General features: G+C 28.9%; 3 protein-coding genes and 1 non-coding gene across 5 annotated transcripts; 1 reads left to right on the top strand and 3 right to left on the bottom strand.

Annotated features, from left to right (window-relative positions):
- The first annotated feature begins 3099 nt into the window (after positions 1 to 3099).
- Positions 3100 to 6134, top strand: LOC101509979 (uncharacterized). Of its 2 annotated transcripts, none has more exons than XM_073366241.1 (2): positions 3100 to 3833; positions 5725 to 6134. In XM_073366241.1, the coding sequence occupies exon 1, from the start codon at positions 3229 to 3231 to the stop codon at positions 3814 to 3816; it is 588 nt and encodes a 195-aa protein (XP_073222342.1). In that variant the 5' UTR covers positions 3100 to 3228; the 3' UTR covers positions 3817 to 3833; positions 5725 to 6134. The 2 variants fall into 2 exon arrangements, with proteins under 2 accessions (XP_073222342.1, XP_004487188.1); XM_004487131.4 differs by having other exon boundaries at positions 3103 to 3833; positions 5720 to 6134.
- Positions 6135 to 12795: 6661 nt separating this feature from the next.
- LOC101509653 (ras-related protein RABA1f-like) lies at positions 12796 to 15201 on the bottom strand. The gene is made up of 2 exons (XM_004487130.4): positions 14767 to 15201; positions 12796 to 13506 (listed from the first exon to the last, which is right to left on the bottom strand). The coding sequence occupies exons 1-2, from the start codon at positions 14979 to 14981 to the stop codon at positions 13071 to 13073; spliced, it is 651 nt and encodes a 216-aa protein (XP_004487187.1). The 5' UTR covers positions 14982 to 15201; the 3' UTR covers positions 12796 to 13070.
- A 714-nt stretch (positions 15202 to 15915) lies between these two features.
- TRNAR-CCU (transfer RNA arginine (anticodon CCU)) lies at positions 15916 to 15988 on the bottom strand. The gene has a single exon. It is a non-coding gene; the product is annotated as a tRNA-Arg (tRNA).
- Positions 15989 to 16475: 487 nt separating this feature from the next.
- LOC101509334 (rac-like GTP-binding protein RAC2) lies at positions 16476 to 18498 on the bottom strand. Its single transcript, XM_004487129.4, has 7 exons — positions 18259 to 18498; positions 18007 to 18094; positions 17799 to 17908; positions 17653 to 17716; positions 17473 to 17537; positions 17193 to 17258; positions 16476 to 16788 (listed from the first exon to the last, which is right to left on the bottom strand). Exons 1-7 carry the CDS (start codon positions 18355 to 18357, stop codon positions 16690 to 16692), a joined length of 591 nt encoding a protein of 196 aa, XP_004487186.1. The 5' UTR covers positions 18358 to 18498; the 3' UTR covers positions 16476 to 16689.
- Between the last annotated feature and the right edge of the window lie 612 nt (positions 18499 to 19110).

The raw sequence follows: 19110 nt of genomic DNA on the forward strand, positions 1-19110 counted from the left end.
ATGATGACGAAGACCTTGCATGTGTCAAAGATGATATGTTGTAGAAAGAAAGCTGATATGGTTGAGCAGGACCTTCCCACTTGAGTCGTGAGGGAGATATTTGTTGGGTGGGTTTACTCCCCAAGTGGAACCTACTAGTTTTATTAGTATTATTATTATTGAAATAAAAGAAAGAAAGAAAAAAGGGTATTATTGGGCTAGGCCCACGTGAAGAAAATAAAAGGGATTTAGAAATTCTAAGAATTAGAATAACGAAAAAGAACGGTTGCCAGAGAAGAAAAATAAGGGTTTGGTTCCGATGGTGGTAACAGGTGTGTAGCAAATTTGCTCTGTTTGATCTACAAATTTAGTATGTTATTTCTACCACCGAGTTTGCTATTTTAATATACATTTTGAGTAGTTTTATTTCTCTGAAAGTTATTTTGGCATACCCACTTTAGTGAAAGGTTGTTATTGTTGATTGATGTTCCCTATTGTTATTAGGAAGACTCTGATGTACCCATTAATTATTATAGAAGTTTTACTGGACTAGATCCTGTGATTTTTATTCTATCAATTTAAGGGAAGTTTTCCACGTTAAAATTTGCGTTTGTCTCATATTTAATTTTTTGCCAATTATTTTTGCTCTGTGGAATTGTATTTTCTATTTGACCATTTATCTGCACAGATAGGGGAAAAATATTCTGCATTATTGAGATAGTTATGCTAATTATCTCTGGTTTTTTCCCAAGAATATACCGTAGAAGTTCTTGTATAAAATTGTATTAAATTAAGTGATTGTTAGTTGTAACTCAATAATTTTTTGACTTAAATACATTTTGTATCACTCTATTTTGTCAAAAATGAATTTTTTATTCCCCTATTTTTTAAACTAGTTTTTTTTTTGTCCTCTTATTAATTAATTTTTTAGATTATTTTGGTCCCCACAATTTTTTATTTTATATCACTCTACTTGATGATGTGACAATTTTTTATTATGTATCACTCTACTTATTTGCCATTTGTGGATTGGATAAAATAATATTTATATTATTATTATTATTGTAATTTATTTTATTTAAATATTTAAAAAAATTAAAATATTTTATATAAATATTTAAAAAAATTGGATAAATTAAATATATTTTAAATATTTTATTTAAATATTTAAATTTTAATTATGATAAAAACTTTAAAATATATAAAATAAAATAAATAAATACCTTTTAAAATTTTTAATATACTAATAAAATTACTAAAACAATAATGACATATAAAATATTTTATCGAACTCACAAATATCATTTAAATGTCACACCATTAATAAAAGTGTCATATTATCAAAAAAAATATATAAAAAAAAGATATTTCAAAAAATAGTTAATAAGGACAAAGAACCAAATTTAAAAACAAGATAACTAAAACATTATTTTGAACTAAATAAAGAGATTAAAAATACATTTAAATTAATTAATTTTTTTTTGTAAATGTTGAGTTTGATCGAGAGATTGAATATGCTAAATTGCTAATTAAAGACTAAAATTATAAAATATATGATATATACATATAGACTTGTTTAAACGCACTCTATTGTAACTATTATAAAGAAGATAATAATCACCAACAATGGAGTAACTCAAAGATAAAATAAAAAATAAATATAAATTTATTAAGAGACCTCTGGAGAGCTATCAAATTTGGATGTATTCAATGATCCGATTTAATTAACTCATAATCTCATATTTTGAGTGTAATAGAGTAATGATGTACATATATCCTATATTCTCCTAAACCTCGTTAACATCACATTTTAAACATGTCTTTCTTCATATCACATAATTAATATATAATATTAATTTCATTACTCTTTATATTATTTCTTTATCAAAAAATTTAGGAGTGTATTTGAATAGGGTAGTTGAAAATTTTAGGAAAAATAAAATTTCCAAACAATTAAAACGCTTCTATTGAATTCATTTCATTTCTAAATTTTATTATTTAGATAAAATTCTTTAAAAATTGGACTATTTTTGTAAATTTCAAAAGTTTTGGGCACAAATGAAAATTATATATGGGCCAAAACTGAAATTTTGTAAAAATTGATGGACTTTTACAAATTTTAGGGTCTAATTTGCAAAAATAAAATAAGATGATTGGATACTAATATACAAAGTTTGAAATATATAGGGTCAAAATTGTAAACTTGCAAATAATATAGGGATCATTTTGTGATTTATATACAATAAAGTAAAGAAATAATTTTAAATTCTTAAGTTTTAGGTGACATTTAAAATTATCTAAATTTTGTTTTGACAAAATATCTCATGACATCCATCCATTTTGAAAAATCTCAAAATTTATTATACAAACAAGGTAATATGCTTGAAAGATTTGAATTCCCCTAAAAAAACTACATTCCCTAATTCAAATTAGGGGTGTTCAAAATATATGATTAAGTGTTCAAAATATATGATTAATTGGATCATGTTGACAGATTAGATTGCATTGCACAAAAAATAAAAAAAAATAAATCAATTAACCAAACTTAATTCAAAAACCAATTTAACAATTTAAATTTTTGTTTTAATCTCAATTAAGATTTTTTTTTTTCTTAATATAACACCCTAGCACCACGATTTAATATTCTAGCATAATTTTTTGTTGTTGGAAAACCCTTTCTAATTGAGGTATTTGCTAATGTTTATGCACTATGCTACACTATATTATGTAAATGAAATTTTCGATTGAAAAACAACTGTTGGATATTTCAAATCTTCGAAAGTTTTATTTTTGAAATTTTCGATATTAAAATATGATTATCGAAAGCTTCATTCATGAAATGTTCGATTAAAGAAATTTAAAAAAATTTATTTTTTTAAAAATTTAATAATATAAAATAGGATCAAGATATCTAAATTTGTTTTAATTTTTAATATTCACTTAATCGTATTTGAGTAAGTTGAATAAGAAAAATTATAAATAGAGGTAAAAGTTAAATTATAGGGGTTCAAAATCTAATGTTCTATAATTAGATGATAGAATTTAGAACTTTGGAGAAGATGTGAGGGTGAGAAAATAAGTTTTCTACAACTTAATATAAAAGCCCAACAGAATTTAAAAAAAGCCCAAACACCATTCGTGAAGAAAAGAAGCAAAACGAGTTTGGCAATTCTCACAACAAGTTGATTTCTTCTTGGAAGCCATTTTCGTTTCTCTTTTCTTTCTCTCTCTCTGCAAAAAAAGTAGTGGATGGCAAAAAACAACAAGTATGCTTCCATTAACTTCAACCACATCTATGACAAATCCATAACAACAACAACCAACAACAACAATAACAACAACACCAACGCATCAAAGAACCCTTCCCTTTCATCTTCTTCTTCCTTCTCATCCGCTTCATATTCAGCAGTTTCCGCTCCCAACAAACATGGACGTATTCTCGTTCTAACCCGACCCACACACAAACCCGTTACACCGCCACAACCCAAACCAAACCCGATCCAACAGGTGGTTCCAGATCGGCCCCGCTCTGAACCAGGGTCAGATTTGATCTCGCTTCGTCCCTTAGGTCGAACCGGAGTCGGTTCGTCTCTATTGCCGACTCCTGTTTTGAACCACGAGAAAGAGAAGGATTTGGTTTCTCCGCAGCCTTTGAAATCTGATAAGTTTGTTCCGCCGCACCTTCGGCCGGGGTTTGTGCCTAGGGAGGAGCGGCTTGGAGTTGAATTCGGTCGGTTTAGGGATAACGGGAGACCTAAGTCTGGTGGACATGAGAGGATGAGGAGGGTTGCTGCTTCTGATACGTCTTTTGGAAATCGACCAAGTTCCAGTGGATGATGATGATGATGATGATGGTATGTCTTTTTGTTTTGACAATTTTATTTTCTGGTTTGTCCTTAATATCATCAATAGATGCAGTTAGTTACTCGCACCGTAACCAAATATAAGTAAAAATTATATAAGGAAAGTTTATATATATTTCAGATACCATTTTTTTTCTTATATTTCATTAGAAAAAAAAAAGTATTTTCTTTTGGTGGATTATGAATGGGGAGGTGGAGATTGACCTTTTCCGGATTAGTCTAGTGAATAAAATACAAATAAATCAACGATTTTGTTATTATATGCACATGTATGCATAACATGACCAATCATGAATAATTTCAATATCAACCTTTAATTTTTTCATTTTATTAGCTATTTACTTTAGAGGAACCAAATCTGACTTCCGCTGTTTGGATGTGCATGTTTAATTAAATTAAGAAAATTGCTAAGGAGACTAAGTTACTGGTTGTAGATTTTAAGATTAGAAAATTATAAACAAATGTAATTATATTTTCACAAAGTAAGAAATTATAAACAAATGTAGTTAACTTTATTTAATTTTTTTAAGTAATAAAAAATTGATTGATTGTATTTTCCAAACTATCCTTTTTCTTTGTTTAATTTTCTATGAGAATGTGTTTGACGATAACATTGATTGAAGATTATTTTTGAAATGATAACATTAAGTATGGTTAAGTTAGTTAGATTTTTGTTGTCAAAAAAAGTAAGTTAGAGTTTTAAGTCCACCAAATATGACATTTGATGCTTATATTCAAGTTTAGAGAGAATATCGTAGGACTTGGAGGAGGATTAGGTTACTTTGTGGCTTATGTGTGTTAGGCTCTTTGGATAAGCTTTTCAAGAATCATTGTAGAAAATAAAAAAAGTTAAAAAACTCTTGCAAGTTTTAATAACTGTGACTCTGTGAGAGTTAGCTTTCATTATATTGTGAAATTTGAGTTTTTCAATTTTCTTACAAAAACTCTTCTTTCATTTAACTTCTCCTTAAACATCCAGAAGGTTAGTAAGGACATATGTTTTTCAAAGTGAAGAGCTATTATAATTGTATTTTAACTGAGAAGATCCTATTTTAACTAAGAAGTTCCTATAATTAAAAGCTTATCTAAAATAGTTCTTAAAAATTTGAGAATAAGAAGGCTTTAGAAAAATAGTCCAAGTTTTTGCCCTTCATGTTTTTTCAGTTTGTAAGTTAAATTTGGTAAGAGTATTATGTGCATGATTGGCCTTATGCTAAAAACCAGTTCCCACTGTTTGTTGTAAAAAATTTGTTGTCTTTAGAAATCTTTTGTACAAAAATGGTGGCTCTATCTACTTCTAGAATTCAAATCATATTAAAGAAATAGGAGATCATATCTTATTGAGGCATTTTTGTATTTGTTAATCAGAAACGATACACACAAATAGGAGATAGTGATGTTTATAGAGTTTTTATGGAATTGAAATAAGATCGGTGTTTTTGTGGGTTCCTTGATTGGGAGGGTGTTCTGTGCCTTTTTGAGGCAGAGTTACTTATTTGGGCATTTCATGTCTTGTTGTTTTGAGCTTTGAAGCATTTCAAGTTTATGACCAATTTATTGTTACTTAGGATCATGGTGAATTTAGATCACAAAACATCTTAACAATGTAACTTTGCAAATCTAAAATTTATTTAAAAATGAATAAGTATCTAGATTATGTATCTTCTCAAATATATATATTCTATGTTAGTTAAACTCTTATTTTGTATATCAAATATGAAAAAGGGCAACCCAATGCACAAAGCTTTGGCCATTGTGGCTTAAATATGTGAAATGAAATTAGTTTTTCCATGTTAAGTTCCATCTGTTATTGATAAAAAATAGTGCTTTACGTAACAATTGTATGCCATAGACTTTGACAAAATGTCTTTGTGCAGATTAGTTGAATTCTCTTCCAAGGATGAAAATAAAAGCATTTTGTCATATAGAGACTCTTTACCAATATCCTTTGTTTTTACCCTCTGGATCTGACATCAATTTTTCACAAGATGGCATCTCAAATCACTGAATACAAAACATGACCAGGAGACATATTCTCAACACGTAACATCGCTCAATTTGTAACGTAAATTGTTGTTCTTGTGGAAAAGGCTTTAACACCCTAGTTATTATTCCGGTGTTTAGTTATCTTTTCCAATTGACAATAGTGTAGAAAAAAACTACGTACATATTTTTGATTCCCTGCTAAACTTTGTAGACTGTTTTTTTTAGCATGCCTTTATTATACTCTGAGCATGTGTTGTTTGAGATTGAGAATTTGAGAAGCAATCCAATCCTTTATTGTTTGTTGTATTTTGCTTGTCGCAATTTGTTGTTATTTCAGCTAAGTAGGATTTATATCAAGATGACACAAATTTGTTGAATAGATAAAAGTAATTCTGAAGGGGATACTAATCAGAGTCAATGAATGACTAATTATAAATTTAATAACTGCTGCTACATATATCTACAATGTCATTTGTTTCTGGACTATGTCAAGTAACCTAATTTTTATTATATTTTAAAATCATGATGGCTATGGTTAATGTGATAATGTCGAATGTCTTTTTCTTGTTTCTTAGCCGTCAAATTGTTGTCCATTACATAACTATCTTCAATTTTTAATCCTTATCAACAAAGGAACTTTTTGTGATTCGTAAATATTTATTCTTCTTATATTTTTAACAAAGGTAACGCGATGCAAGTGTAGAGGTCCGGAATTCGGTCATCTATAACTATAGTATGATATAACAATTATAGATTTATTTATTTTCTATAAATCTAATTTTTCCTATAACTGTTGGCTGCACCATATTGCGGTGGTAGATGATACAAGTGTGCACACACCCAAACGTAATTTCTCACCAAGTCTTAGATTCTTGATACCATCATATAACATTTTGATGTTTTTCTTAATTGATGAATAAAATTTTATAAGAGATTTGGAAACTAATTTTAAGTCACAAAATTTAATAAATTGAAAAATTATTTGTGGTGCACCGGTGAGCTCGTTTGATGCCTCAATAATCTCTTTTAAGTTTTTTATTTCATTCTCCATATTGATGGACATTTTGGGACACGTTTGAGTTAGGTATTGCTTTCACCTCAATTTAATAGAAGAAGCTTCAAAACTAAGTATTTTGTGGCAACATGGATTTGGGGACTATGTTGCCGAAGTAAACATACCCTTAGAAGCTTTACTAAGATTGTATTGTTAAAAAGGTAAATTTTAAGTACTCGTGCATAAATAGAATAACAAAAGTCAAATAAAGACATGAGAGATAATAACAAATATTGCCTTTTATGTATCCCAAGAGATTGTAAATCAAACAAGTTGCTTAGACATTCTTAGCATAATTATAGAGTTGAGAGGAACATGTGCTCAAGGTGGCTAAAGTAAGTTCTATATATTGTTTGCATCATTAACTAAATTTCTTCTTAAGTGCTCAAGGACAAAATTCCTTATGATACATAAAAGTTATAGCAATAGTTTTTCTTTTCTGCAGATGTATAGGTGATATCTATCTAATATACTATAAAAGATATTATAAAGTTATTATCAATAATATTCAAACACTTATTATTTTTTCTCATTATTTTCTCTATAATCCCACAACTTCAACAAAAGTGTTTGACTTGTTGTGTTTTGTCACTACACAATCTATGGGAAGATCAATCTATCAAGTAAACACTTATTTTAGTTCTTGAAAGTGATATATATCACACGGTCAAAATGGTTCCCGGAAGAATGAAAAATAAAATAAAAAACTTGGATCATTCCTCCGATACTCACTATTTGTCTGACACAACGAACTAACATATGACACATTTTACGTAACACATTTGAAAACAACTTAATGATGGACTAAATTGATAAAAAAAAAAAAAAAAATCCTTAAATTGAATGTATATAAATAAGATAAAGGTGGAATCCTAAATCCTTATTTTTGTGCGCAAAAGAGTGGGGCCATGGTGGGAGCTACAAGAGAGATGAGCCAATCATCTTCACGAGTACAGGTTAATTCGAATGTACCAACTTGCCACTGCCAATGAAGGTGTGCTCTATGACTTTCCAATATACAGTGTTCGTAAATTCTAATTTGTTTTTGTTTATGCTAAGAGTTTTCATGCTAAACCTTTTATTTGATGTTGTCACTTGTTCTACTTACACAATTTTAAGATTTTTAATTTCTGCAAGAACAATGTGGTTTCACTATAACCTATTATAAGTTTTTTAATTTATGCAGAAACATGTTAAGTTTTTCAATTTTTGATTATGCTTGATGTTTTTATCCTTAACCTACTATATATATTATTTAAAATGATATGCAATTGGTCTTTTTATATAAAAATCATCATCATATGAACTTTAAACCCATTATCATATTTATATCTTTCTTTGTTCTGATGAAACTATTTTAATTTTTTCAAAATTTTCAGGATAATCGTTTAGAGTACTCTTATTTGATTTGGAAAGATGTTTAAGAACATTTTATTTATGGAGGGAATTGTAGAATAGATACCGGAAGGCAAATTGTGATGACAAATGCTAGAGATAATGCAATAGAAGATTTGTGGAAGGTTGATCTGAATAAGAAGATTGATAGTTTGGTAGTCGCCATGAAGTTAATGAAATTTGTTAGTAAGCAATGTTCTACTTGACACTGATGTTGTCTACTTGTGTAAAATGTGTTTTAGTAATGTGAATTATGTTTCTTTAACTAGGTTATGTTTCTTTCATTATTACATGTGCATATATAGTTTGGATTATGGTACATATGTTGTGTAATTTTGACCAAGTTATGTCGTTAAAACATATATAATTTGGATCATTCATTAACACAACAACACAAAACCTTATCTTAATTACAAGTAATTCATTATCCTCAAAAGCATGAGCATTATGAACTATCAACATCATTAAGAAAACATCAATATCAAAACCATATAATAATTGAAATACTTAAATAAATTTAAACTACTCAAAAGGTAGTAATTCAGTTACACAAACACTTATTTCAAACTAAATTCAAAATACATGAGACATAATTCAAAACTAGATTCAAGATACATGAGGCAAAATACTATATTCAAACCAGTTTTCCAAATACATATCATTAAAACACAATTCAATCCCAAAACAACACAAAAAAGTCTTCAATCTTTGATATCTATCCTTCAAGCCTCCATCATTCAATCTTCAACATCTATCCTTCAAGCTTCATCCTCCAACCTTCAAGCTTTATCCTGCAACCTTCAATCCTTAGTATGGATGTGGTCCTCTTGGAGGTCTCCATGGTGTTGGCATAAAACTAAGTTGACCATTATATGATCTTGCAGGGTAAGGCACACGAATAAAATATGGAGGTGTGGTTAAAGATGCTCGAATTGGTGGGGGTACAAGTTTTTCATACTCAGTAGGCTCCCTTGGTTGGTTCAATACAATAGTTATAAGATGTTTTGTAGGCACCAAAAGTCAACCATCCATAGTAGTGATCTTCAACCTTGTGATTGTTGTATGCAATGGTTGCAATAACGTGCACATGGCATGCCTAACACAATAAAACAATAGTAATCAACACAACAATAAACATATATAAACCAGTTTAAAATTAAACATAACAGTAAACAAAACAATTTCAAAATAAGCAATTCTCTGTCCACTGCCACATCCTACATGTACATTTTCGAGTATTTAAGTTGACATCTATCTTTTGCTGCCAGTTTTGCACCTCAAAACGATTGTCAGACTCGTCACCAAACCAGATTGGTGTCCATTTATTGCTTTCAATATTCTTCTTTTCCAGCTTTACTGGTTGCATTGGACACAGTGGATATGTTATTCCTTCCAACTTCAGCTTATTAGTGCTCATTGTCTTCATTATATAGCACTTGACTTCCTCAGCAAATGTCAAAATTGGTTTCCCTATATATATTTGGTATTTTAGCATTAAAGAATCACATGTATTATTACATACATTGTCCACCTTAGGCCACTCACTAAAATATGCCTTAGTCCAGGCCTCTTTGGGGCCATTTATTAAGGTACTCCTAAACCTTATCGCTATTTCTTTTCACCATTTCCATATCTGAGTTGAAAATGAAAGTTGTTGTTGCTCTGACACAATCACACACAACTCCTCTAATCTCCCAATCCTTCCATTGTTTTGTGAAGTTCCTCTATAAATTCAGAGCACAATATATATGTGCAACACCATGCATAACATCTTGCATGGTTGGGATCAAATCTTACATTGATTTTAAAATGATATTGTCATTTTAATCCCTATATGTTAGAACTTACTTTCATTGTAGCCCTAATAAAATGTAAAAAAATCATTACAGTAAAAAGTAATCATACGTACCTTTTGCATGTACTTATGTACGTAATTTCAATCATATTGCACATAGTCTCCCAAGCCCTTATGCATAAGTAGGGATGACAACAAAATCCGCATCAACGGGTACCCACCCGAATCCGCTTGATTTAGGCGGGAAAAATCCGCTTTAATTAGGTGTGGGTGTAGATTTTTCCTGAAATTAAAATTCGGGGGCGGAGATGGATTTATGGTGATGATATCCACCTCGCATTCGAACACGCCCCGCAAGTAATATTATTGCAATTTTTAAATTTTATATACATATACATATTGAATATACTTAATATTTTATTTTAAATATTAAAAATTATAATCTTATCTCTATAAAAAAATATTTTTTAATTTTATTATTGTCTAATAATAATTATTTTATTTTATTAATTATAATAGATATAATTTTTTAAATTTATAATTTTATATATGTGGGTGGGTGTGAGTGCGGACGGAAAAACCCGAGTCCCGTTGCAGACGGGGATAAGAGCCTAAAGTTTACACTTGCTATAAAATAGGACGGGTGCAGGTTTTTTCCGGGTGCGAGGTGGAGGTAAGGGTGTTCATGATACAATAGCCGAATCGCATTGGACACATTAATGGTTTGGTTCAATTATTAAAAATCACATTTAAATCAAATTCAGTGCAATTATGAACCAGTTTAAAACTGATTTATAAATATAAACTACTTTACTATTTGGAACAATTTTTTAGTTAAAATGGATTTCAAAATAATTATTTGGAAAATGAATTTTACAATTCTTTTGATAAAAAAATATAAAAAATATTCCAATAAAATTTTTTTCAAAATTCTTTTGGCAAATTTTTTTTTTAATTTTTTGAGAAAAATAGATAAAAAAATTTCTCAATAAAAAAATTCAAGAAAAAAGTTTTGATTTTTTTCTAAAAAAAATTTCAATAACAAAATCATTTTACTTTTTTTTTTGTTTCAAAAAAAAAAGTTTCGATATTTCTTATACTTTTTTGAGAAAACTATATTTTAAAAATTTTGTAAGGAAAAAAATCTTAATTGATGTTAAAAATATTTTAAAATTATTTAAACGGTTTTTGGATTAAATTTGATTAACTGAATTGTTTTAAATATGTGTTTCAATTCATGAATCATTTAAATGATTTTTTTTATAGTGTAGTGCAATCTACTTTATATTCAATTAGCCATATTTTTGTACACCCCTGGATGGCATAAATATAAGGAACAATAGAATATGCAGTTACAAAAATCTGATTGTTTGCATCATGTCCAACTGCTGATAGCAACTACCAACCAAAATATCCCATAAAAAAGAACCCATCAAGTCCAATGAAGGGTCTATATCCAACCTTAAACTCTTTTTACATGTATCCAAGAAAATATAAGTTATTTCAAATTGTGGAGGGACTTCAGGAATGAAGATGCAAGTAATTTTAATTGTTGAGCCATGATTTCTCCTTATTAAGTCATGGCCATTATTCCATATACGCCTATATTGCTCCTTTAGGCTCCTTTCCACAACTTCCCTAGCCTACCTCATGGATCTAAACAGCTCACTATCATTCAAGTGAAGGGATAACTCTCTTTAAATACTTCAACATAAGTGATAATTGGTTGCACCCTTAGCTTTTGCTTCAATTTGCTAACTACCTACTTCCCCTTTGTTTGAGCTTTTTTTAAGACTCTTGAACAAGAGTGTTCGGATATCAATGTCTTGGATTTGAAAGCTTTTGTTAACCGCATTCTATGAACAAAATAGTAATATAAATAAAGAATATGTGTTAAAAATAATAATAAAAGAACCTAATAATTTTAAATCGTGTTATGTTTAGAGATAAATTTATTTTTCATGAGTGTTCATGATTAAGAACAAAGTTACTAGTTAAAAGTGTTTGACTCACTTTGTTTTGCTTTGTTGCCACACAATCCATAGGAAGATCAATCTTTCCATGCATGAGCCGTAGAGAAAGTAATTTTACACAACTTGGAACAAAATCACAACCTGTAACATAATCTCACCTTCCAATCCTTTTTATTTATAGTAATAAAAGTAATAAATAAATGAAATTTAAAATTAAGTATATGTTATATATAACATATATAAATATAATACTTGACAAATATATGGAATTAATATTCATTTTAGGTATTACTTTTTTGAGACTCATATTGTATACTTTATTTTAGACCTTACGAATCACATAAATTTAATTTCCAACCACATTGTCTTAAATTTGTAATATAGTTTATGTATAACCTAGAATTTCAAACTTGAATCCAAGTCACAAGGAGTGTTAGGGGAAAGTCAAACTGAAAGTCAAATCAATTTAAGTTAATCATAGTTGGTAGTCATATTTTAAAACTAAAAGCAAAATATTACCTCTGATCTTATATAAAGGTAAATTAATAAGTTGATATATTTATTCAAATTTAAGATCAAATATATCAATTTTTGTTGATATAACATTCTCTTATATATATAAGTGGGAGGTATAGTAAAACTAGTTTAAAATGACACTAAATGTCTCATTTTCACATTAATTTTACACTAACATGACATGACTCATGAGAGTTCACCATATTGCCACACAAGCCAAAAGACACATCAAGGTAGAAATTTGAATGTAACAACACCTGAATTATAACAATAATGGGCCCATGAGACAAAATCCTATATCTCAGCAAACAAAAACACACCACAAAATAATGAACATCCCACAACAAATAGGAGAAATGTAAAATGTTGACTGGTAAAAAAAAGGTATCAAATATCAGAACATTTCATATGGATCCCAAAATGATAAAAGTTTAGTTGAATCATCAGCATTCTATTTTGCTCTGTAACTAAGATCTTCCTCTTCTAATGTATATATCTTTCAATTCAAACTATGCAGTGCTGCAGCATCCACTCTTCTTAAACTCAGAAACATCATCTTTACTACCAATATTGATGGTCTCTCCCTTAGACAAAGATGCAGAGTCATTCGTTTTCTCAAGTGTCTTCCTACTCACAACATTGTATATTTGAGTGAGCACTTCAACAAAAGCATTGTCCACATTCAATGACTCAAGCGCAGAGGTTTCCATGAAATATATGTTTTCTTTCTCTGCAAATGCAGTGGCTTCTTCCGTGGACACAGCAAGCAAGTGTCGAAGATCTGCTTTGTTTCCTACAAGCATGATTACCACGTAGGCATCGGTGTGATCTCGAAGCTCCTTCAACCATCTTTCCACGTTTTCAAATGTCACGTGCCTTGTAGTATCGTACACAAGCAGTGCACCAACGGCTCCACGGTAGTAAGCACTTGTGATTGCACGATATCTGCGATGATGCATAAAAAAGAATGAGACTACAAGATTCAGGAATGAGTTGTATAATTTATCTAGGTTTGATTAGTATGTAAGTATCACATTGTAGATGAAAAAAATCTCTAAATTGAACTCAAATTTTAGAGGAAAAAGTAAGACATCTTAATGGCTGATTTCTTCTGTCAAGGTGATTCTCAATCTAGAAGTAGGATTTAAAGGACATACACCTTAACATAATTTATTCATCATCTCAACCTAATATGTGTATCATCCTAACCCACACATCAAATGATCACCCAAACCCTCCTTTCTCTAGGTTTTGCGTGGAGATCCTTACTTCAATTCTTCACAAGTCTCTCTATATACAAAAGGGAGTGGAATTATCAAGATACATTCATCCATCTCTTAGAATGTAACTCTGAAATTTCCACAAATTAGCATTTATTTAAAATTTGAATTAATTTCCAAATGGATATATAAAAAATTGAAAATTTCGAAGAAAAAAAACTCATGGATATGGAAGAAATAAACAATAGTTTGGCTCTACCATCAATGCCTTTCGATGTTTTTGTGTCTGTATTTGAGGCAACATCAGTAATATTTATTCGCAATTCTTCAAAAAATAAAAAATCACCACATAACTGCGACCACAGTTGCCCAATCCCAAGATGAAATCTTTGTTTTATTGAAAACTTTTTCCACAAAATAAAAACATAACCACAACTAAAATTACAACCAGAATTTGATAATAACTTTGTTGAACCCCAACAAACTGAAAAAACGTATTAGACATTCTTAAACTCCATTCATTCTCAAGAGTAAACCACCATTTTGGGTACTAAAATTATAAGGATTAGTCAATTTGAGACTTCAAATTTGCAAAATATCAAATTGTCCCCTCAAATTATTGAAAGTCCTTAAGAAAGTTCAAGGAGCATTTTGACCGACATTAGACAATTTGAGGGAACAATTTAATATTTGGTAAATTTTAGGACCCAGATTAAAGGACGCTTACAATTTCAGGATCTAAAATGGTGTTTTACTCAATTCTCACAAAGGAATCCTCTAATTATGATCAGTGTCCTAAACATCAAGATCAAAAGCAAAAATCAAAAAACCACCACAAAAAAAAAAAAAAAAAACCCTTAGCATTTTAACACCATTCAATTCATCAAATAACAAAACAAAACAAACCCATTAAAAAAATCAACAACAAAATCATCGACTATCAAGTGAATTATAAAAAAGAAGAGTAGTGATAAAAAGGCGTGACCTTTCTTGACCAGCAGTGTCCCAAATCTGGGCTTTGACAAGTTTGTCAAGAATACGAACACTGCGAGTAGCGAATTCAACGCCGATGGTGGATTTGGATTCCAAGTTGAATTCATTTCGGGTGAATCTAGACAAAAGGTTGGACTTTCCAACACCGGAGTCACCGATCAAAACCAACTTGAACAAGTAATCATATTCTTCGTCGGCGGCACCCATTACTGTGGATCAAAAGGGGTGTCGCTGTTTTTGATTATAGATCGAAAATTAAAATGGGTTAAAAGGAAGTAAGTGAAGTAAGTTTATTTGTGATTGAAAAACAAAAATGTAGTTTGAAGGAAGAAAAGAAGAAGAAGAAAGAGCGAGAGTGCGTGTACGAGGAAGGAAATTGAAATGGAAATGCTGGCGACTATTCACCAAAGGAGTGACAACAAATCACGCCTCAAATCATTCTTCTTCTCTTTTTATTTTTTTTCCTAATAATAATAATATTATTATTAATTGTTTATTAATATAAAGGTTTAATTGCTATAAATAATTTTACTGCCAAATACAAATAATTGATTTGATACTTATTTTATAAATAGGACTTTTTGTTTCTTTTAGCTGTTGATGTAAAATTAAATACTCTTTTTTTTTAATATAATAATAATGACAACATTTTATTAATGTCAATAATTTGTTTTATTTTTTTGTAACATTAATAGTATACTAAATTAAACCACAATAAAAAAATGAATTAAAATAGATTTAAATATATTTTAATTTCTAAAAATACATGTTTTGTGATTTTTAGTCAATAATTTTTTTTTAATAATTTTCAATATATAATTATTTACCATTAATTATTATTATTTTGTTTTAATCTTTACAAAGTTTATTTATATTTCTTAAAACTAAATTAGAATAGATTAAAAATTATGTTAAAATATTAAGTTATTTATCAACCAAAAACAATAGTAAGTTATTAGTTAACGATTACATTTTAAGACGATTGTTAAATAAAAAAATACAGTTAAAAAAATTTATTATTCAAAATTTAGTTATAAGTATGGCGGACTATAATAACAAAAAAAAACGCAAAAAATTTAGGAGGTGGCTGTATTTCAAATAACATTTATTAATTTTGATTCGAAAATAAAAACAATTTCAACGCGCCAGGTAGGGGTCGAACCTACGACTTTCTGCTTAGGAAACAGACGCTCTATCCACTGAGCTACAGGCGCTTCTATATTAGTTTATAGATTTGTAACAAACTATTAGTTTATTAAACATCTTCTACGAGCTAGTCTGATTTTTGTTCTGTATCTATAGCTTGATGTAATTGTTGCTGTTTAGGTGGGTTCAAAGTCCATAAAAAATTATAGTTGCTTAACCTTTCGGCCTTTGTTACAATTAAATGACAAAACTTAAAAGCTTTTTTTACAGCTTGTGAAAAGGATCTGAATCATATATTTAATTAATCACAACAATAAATAATGGTAGGAATATTAACCATCACTATTAATACTATATTTATATATTAAGAAATATTATTGGAATATAAAATTTGACATAAAATAGAACATAAATAAATCATATTTTTTTTTATAAAATGTCAAATTATTGTATGTGGTCCATTTTGAAAAGGATGGAATGGATTGAAATCCAATGGAGAAAGAGAAGGGATGTTAGATTTCTTTATTTAAAATCTTTAAAAAATATACTATGAAATATTGTGAGCAACATTAATGCTATTATTTCTTATCACAAAATTTATCATTGAATACGCAGTTACATATAACATAGGAACATCATTTTGGACCCATCAACAACAAAAAAAATACAAGAAAACGTAATGAAGGTAGAGTTTGAAATACATATGTTCAAAAGGCTGAACCGTACAATAAAATGTTACAACATGAATCAAGCATGGATTAACAACCAATTAAAGGAAAATACATGATCTGTTCTTCTTTCTTTTTTTCTTTGCCTTAGGAGGCTGCAAAACAACCTTGATTGCAGCATCAAACACAGCCTTCACATTCTGAAATAAACACATCAAATTAGACCAAGGCTAATAATTAAATATTTAAGGATTAAATATGATTTTACTTCTTGTAATTATAGTGTGTTTTGATTTTAATAAAGTTTTGTTTTGTTTAGATTCAATTTTTTAACTTGAAATAGATTCAATTCCTGCATATTAACAAAAAGTTGTTTTTAGTCTTTTAAGTGGCTCAATAAATTGATTTAAAAGACTAAAAAGCAATTACTTTTTAATTTGAAATAAAATAACCTTGAGAAACTTAAAAAAAATACTGTAATTGCATGTAATAAAATTATATTTAAAACAACATTTTTAAAGCAGACTTCTCTTGAACCTTGTTTAGACAAATCTAAAAGCTAGTATTAATTAGTATAACTGTATGATTATTAAATAATCAGAACCTGCTGAGTCTTGGAGCTGCATTCTAAGTACACAGCTGCACCAATTGCCCTTTTCAACTCTTCTCCCTGTCCATAAATTTTACATGATTTAATTGTACTCTAAAACAAAACCATAAAAAATTGGATAAGGACTTTACGGCAGTCACGCAATTAAGAAGATTTCGACCGTTGAACAAAAAATCATCAACTGTCGAAATTTTAAATTGCGTAACTGCAACAATTCTAATTCCTAGATTTTTTAAGTATAACCAAAAGACAGCTTTAGTTAGTAATGATTTGCCTGGGCAGTAGTAATTGGTGTAGCTCCAGGATGATCAATCAGATACTGCCTATCTTCCCTCAAATCTACAACCCAATATAAAATAAAAATCCAATTAATCATTTAAATTACCAAAGTCTAAACTTATAGCATAATTAATACCAAATTGCAAAGTAAGTTATATATATGTTTAGCTCCTACCAAGTTTGGTTCCCACAAGTACAATCGGTACAGTTGGTGCATAATGTCTCAGTTCAGGAATCCACTGCATACATAAAATTATCCCAAGTGTTAAATTTAATTATACCATATAATCACAATTCACAAAATGTGTCTCATAGTTATACCTTTTTAGAGATATTCTCATAGCTGGCTCTGCTCAGTAAGGAAAAGGCCAACAAGAACACATCTGCTCCTCTGTAACTCAAAGGCCTAAGCCTATTGTAATCCTCTTGTCCTTAATTTATAAACCCAAAATAAATTAGTAAAATTTTGAAAAAATAATAACTAACAAGAAATTAACAAAGTTTAAATTTTTAAAAGTGTTCATTTTACCAGCAGTGTCCCATAATCCAAGATTAACTGTGCTTCCATCAACCACAACATTTGCACTGAAGTTATCAAAAACTGTAGGCACATAATCCTTCAAAAAAATAACAATAAGAGAACAGCAAATTAAATTTAACATTTAATAAATTTCAACTAAGATCAATACAATCCGAACTGAACTCTAAACCACCAGAGTCTACTTTTCCTTAAAACATTTACATGTTAAAACAACAAAACATGATGTGTTATTTGTCATACCGTAGGAAATGTGTTGCTAGTATAAGAGATGAGCATACAAGTCTTTCCAACAGCTCCATCTCCAACAGTGACACATTTGATGAATCTTGCTGTACTCATTTTCAGATCCTTTTTTTTTTTCAAAGCTTATTTCCTCACAAAGCTTTCTCTACCATATTGTTGTTTCCATCACTCTATATTTCTTTCACTTGAAAATATTTGAACTAAAAGTAGAGCAATGAAAAGAAGAAAAAAGTGTTAAGTGATTTAGAAAGAGGTGTGAATTTGAAATTTGAATAGAAAAGGAGGGGAAGTGAAGCATTTAATAAGGCAAGTCCTATGGCACCAACTTTAGTGTGTCTCTTTTAGCTTGACCATTATTGCATTTTGTTTTTCTGTTTCTTTAAGGGGAAGGACAGAGTTTTAGATTAGTATACTAAATTAAACCACAATAAAAAAATGAATTAAAATAGATTTAAATATATTTTAATTTCTAAAAATACATGTTTTGTGATTTTTAGTCAATAATTTTTTTTTAATAATTTTCAATATATAATTATTTACCATTAATTATTATTATTTTGTTTTAATCTTTACAAAGTTTATTTATATTTCTTAAAACTAAATTAGAATAGATTAAAAATTATGTTAAAATATTAAGTTATTTATCAACCAAAAACAATAGTAAGTTATTAGTTAACGATTACATTTTAAGACGATTGTTAAATAAAAAAATACAGTTAAAAAAATTTATTATTCAAAATTTAGTTATAAGTATGGCGGACTATAATAACAAAAAAAAACGCAAAAAATTTAGGAGGTGGCTGTATTTCAAATAACATTTATTAATTTTGATTCGAAAATAAAAACAAT

This window comes from Cicer arietinum, chromosome 1 (assembly GCF_000331145.2).
Source record: "Cicer arietinum cultivar CDC Frontier isolate Library 1 chromosome 1, Cicar.CDCFrontier_v2.0, whole genome shotgun sequence".
NCBI classification, from domain to species: Eukaryota; Viridiplantae; Streptophyta; class Magnoliopsida; order Fabales; family Fabaceae; genus Cicer; species Cicer arietinum.